General features: G+C 40.0%; 1 protein-coding gene across 1 annotated transcript; it reads left to right on the top strand.

Moving 5' to 3' along the window:
* The first annotated feature begins 448 nt into the window (after positions 1-448).
* Positions 449-2,194, top strand: LOC141141217 (general transcription factor II-I repeat domain-containing protein 2-like). Its single transcript, XM_073628902.1, has one exon. It carries the CDS (start codon positions 449-451, stop codon positions 2,192-2,194), a length of 1,746 nt encoding a protein of 581 aa, XP_073485003.1.
* Positions 2,195-2,552: the final 358 nt, after the last annotated feature.

Below are 2,552 nucleotides of genomic sequence, written 5' to 3' on the forward strand. Positions count from 1 at the left end.
ATAGAATGGGCCACAAGCTGGTCTAGGTAGGAGGAGGGCGGGACTTTTATCACAGCGCACCTGAACTTTTCACAGTGAGCCATGACACAGCAGCAGTAGATGCCCGATGTGCACACATACTGACTGGTGAGACATTGGCACAGTAAGGCTGAGAGGGGGGCTTGCAATGATGGTGAGGGGGGGCTTGCACTGATGGTGAGGCAGGCACTGATTTGGCTGTGCTGGTGGGCACTGATTGGGCTGTGCTAGCGGGCACTGATTGGGCTGCGTTGGTGAGCATTGATGGGCACTGATCAGACTGCATTGATTGTCTCTGTGTGGGCAAAGTTATTGCTGGTATATTGTTTTTGTAGCGCTATATATATATATATATATATATATATATATATATATATATATATATATTGGTATTTTACTAATAGCAATTTGAAATCCCTAGGAAAGAATGATGTCAAGAAAAAGAAAAATTGACTCGGAGTGTAGGATATTCAAAGAACAGTGGACTTATGATTACTTTTTCATGCGGTACAAGGAAAGAGCTGTGTGTCTCATATGCCAGAATGTAGTGTCTGTGTTCAAAGAATACAATTTGCGTCGACACTATCCAACTCATCATAAAGATAAATATGATTGTTTGGTCGGAGAAGTGAGAAAAGATGATTTATTTATTAATTTTATATTAAAACTGAAAAATACATTGACAACTCAGCAAAATACTTTTGTGAAGCAGAAGCAGCTAAATATTTCATCACAGCGAGCAAGTTTTCAAGTTGCCAAGCTAATAGCGTGCACTGGCAGACCATTCGTGGAGGGAGAATTTGTAAAAGAATGTCTTCTTTCTGTTGCCAAAGAGATGTGTCCAGAGAAGACCGATTTATTTAGTACATTGAGTCTTTCAGGACCTACAATTACACGAAGGATTGAAGAAATGGGAGACAATTTGCATCAGCATTTGCAAAACTCTGCAAAAAAACTTTCCTATTTTTCCTTGGCACTCGAAGAAAGCAATGATGTTTGTGATTCTGCACAACTTCTAATTTTTATTCGTGGGACAAATGACTATTTCAAAACCACAGAAGAGCTTGCTGCACTGCAAACCATGAAAGGAACAACTACAGGAGAAGACATCTATGAAAAGGTTTGCCAAACTGTGAATGGTTTGGAGCTGGACTGGGCTAAACTAGCCAGTGTGACAACTGATGGTGCTCCTAGCATGGTGGGGTCTAAGAAAGGAGTAATTGCTCGCATTAACCAAGAGATGGACAAACATAACCATTCTCGTCCAATAGCCATACACTGCCTCATCCACCAACAAGCACTGTGTAGTAAATCATTGAAGTGGGACTCTGTTATGAAAATTGTGGTATCTTGTGTTAACTTCTTTAGAGCTCATGCACTAAACCACAGACAATTTCAGGAATTTCTGTCTGAGCTAAATGTTGCCTATGAAGATGTTCTCTACCACACAGAAGTCCATTGGCTGAGTCGAGGGAGAGTTTTGAAACGTCTCTATGACTTACCTCCACAGATTACAGCTTTTCTGCTTTCAAAAAACAAAGAAGTACCAGAGCTCAATGATGCAGAATGGAAATGGCACCTTGCCTTTCTGACAGATGTAACAGAGCTACTCAATAGTTTCAATGTGCAACTTCAAGGAAAGGGGAAGCTCATCTGTGATATGCAATCACATGTGAAAGCATTTGAAGTAAAATTAGGCCTCCTCATCAAACAAGTGAAGGAGGAAAACTTCTGCCATCTCCCCACAACTCAAAACTTGTTAGCGGAAAAACCATTGGTTGCATTCCCAAACAAAACATGTGTGGATTCACTAGAAAAGTTGCAAAAGGAGTTCCAATGTAGATTTAAAGATCTTTATCTCCATGAACAGGACATACAACTTTTCCCTAACCCATTTTCTATTGACATTGAAAATGTGGATACAATTTACCAAATGGAACTGGCTGAACTGCAGACTTGTGACTCTCTGAAAGACGCATTCAAGACAAGCAGCCTTCCTAATTTTTATGCATCTCTCCCCTCTGAGACATATCCTATTCTCAGGAACCATGCACTCAAAATGGCAACCATCTTTGGCAGCACTTATGTCTGTGAACAGACTTTTTCCAGAATGAAACATCTGAAATCTCCAACCAGATCTAGACTAACTGATGCACACTTGCATCATTTGTTATGACTAGCAGTGACAAATATGGAACCGGACATTGACCATCTCATTAGCCAAAAGCAGGCCCATAGTTCCCATTGAATCGAATACTGGTAAGTTTGTTGATTTAACTTTACTTTTTCTTCATTTTAAATATTGTATTTTTTCCCGTTTTGTTTTTTCACTTCAAAATAAGATATGTGCAGTGTGCATAGGAATTTGTTCATAGTTTTTTTTTTTTTAAACTATAGTCCGGCCCTCTAACGGTCTGAGGGATAGTGAACTGGCCCCCTGTTTAAAAAGTTTGAGGACCCCTGCTTTAGCTGAACACTGTGCATAGGTTGCACTACACTAACTTGTAGCTTTAGCTGAACACTGTGCATAGGTT

The sequence above is a fragment of the Aquarana catesbeiana genome, linkage group LG04 (genome assembly GCF_042186555.1).
Source record: "Aquarana catesbeiana isolate 2022-GZ linkage group LG04, ASM4218655v1, whole genome shotgun sequence".
NCBI classification, from domain to species: Eukaryota; Metazoa; Chordata; class Amphibia; order Anura; family Ranidae; genus Aquarana; species Aquarana catesbeiana.

Coding starts and splice junctions, on each gene's coding strand:
- LOC141141217 (XM_073628902.1), top strand. CDS start 449: ATGTCAAGAAAAAGAAAAATTGACTCGGAGTGTAGGATATTCAAAGAA.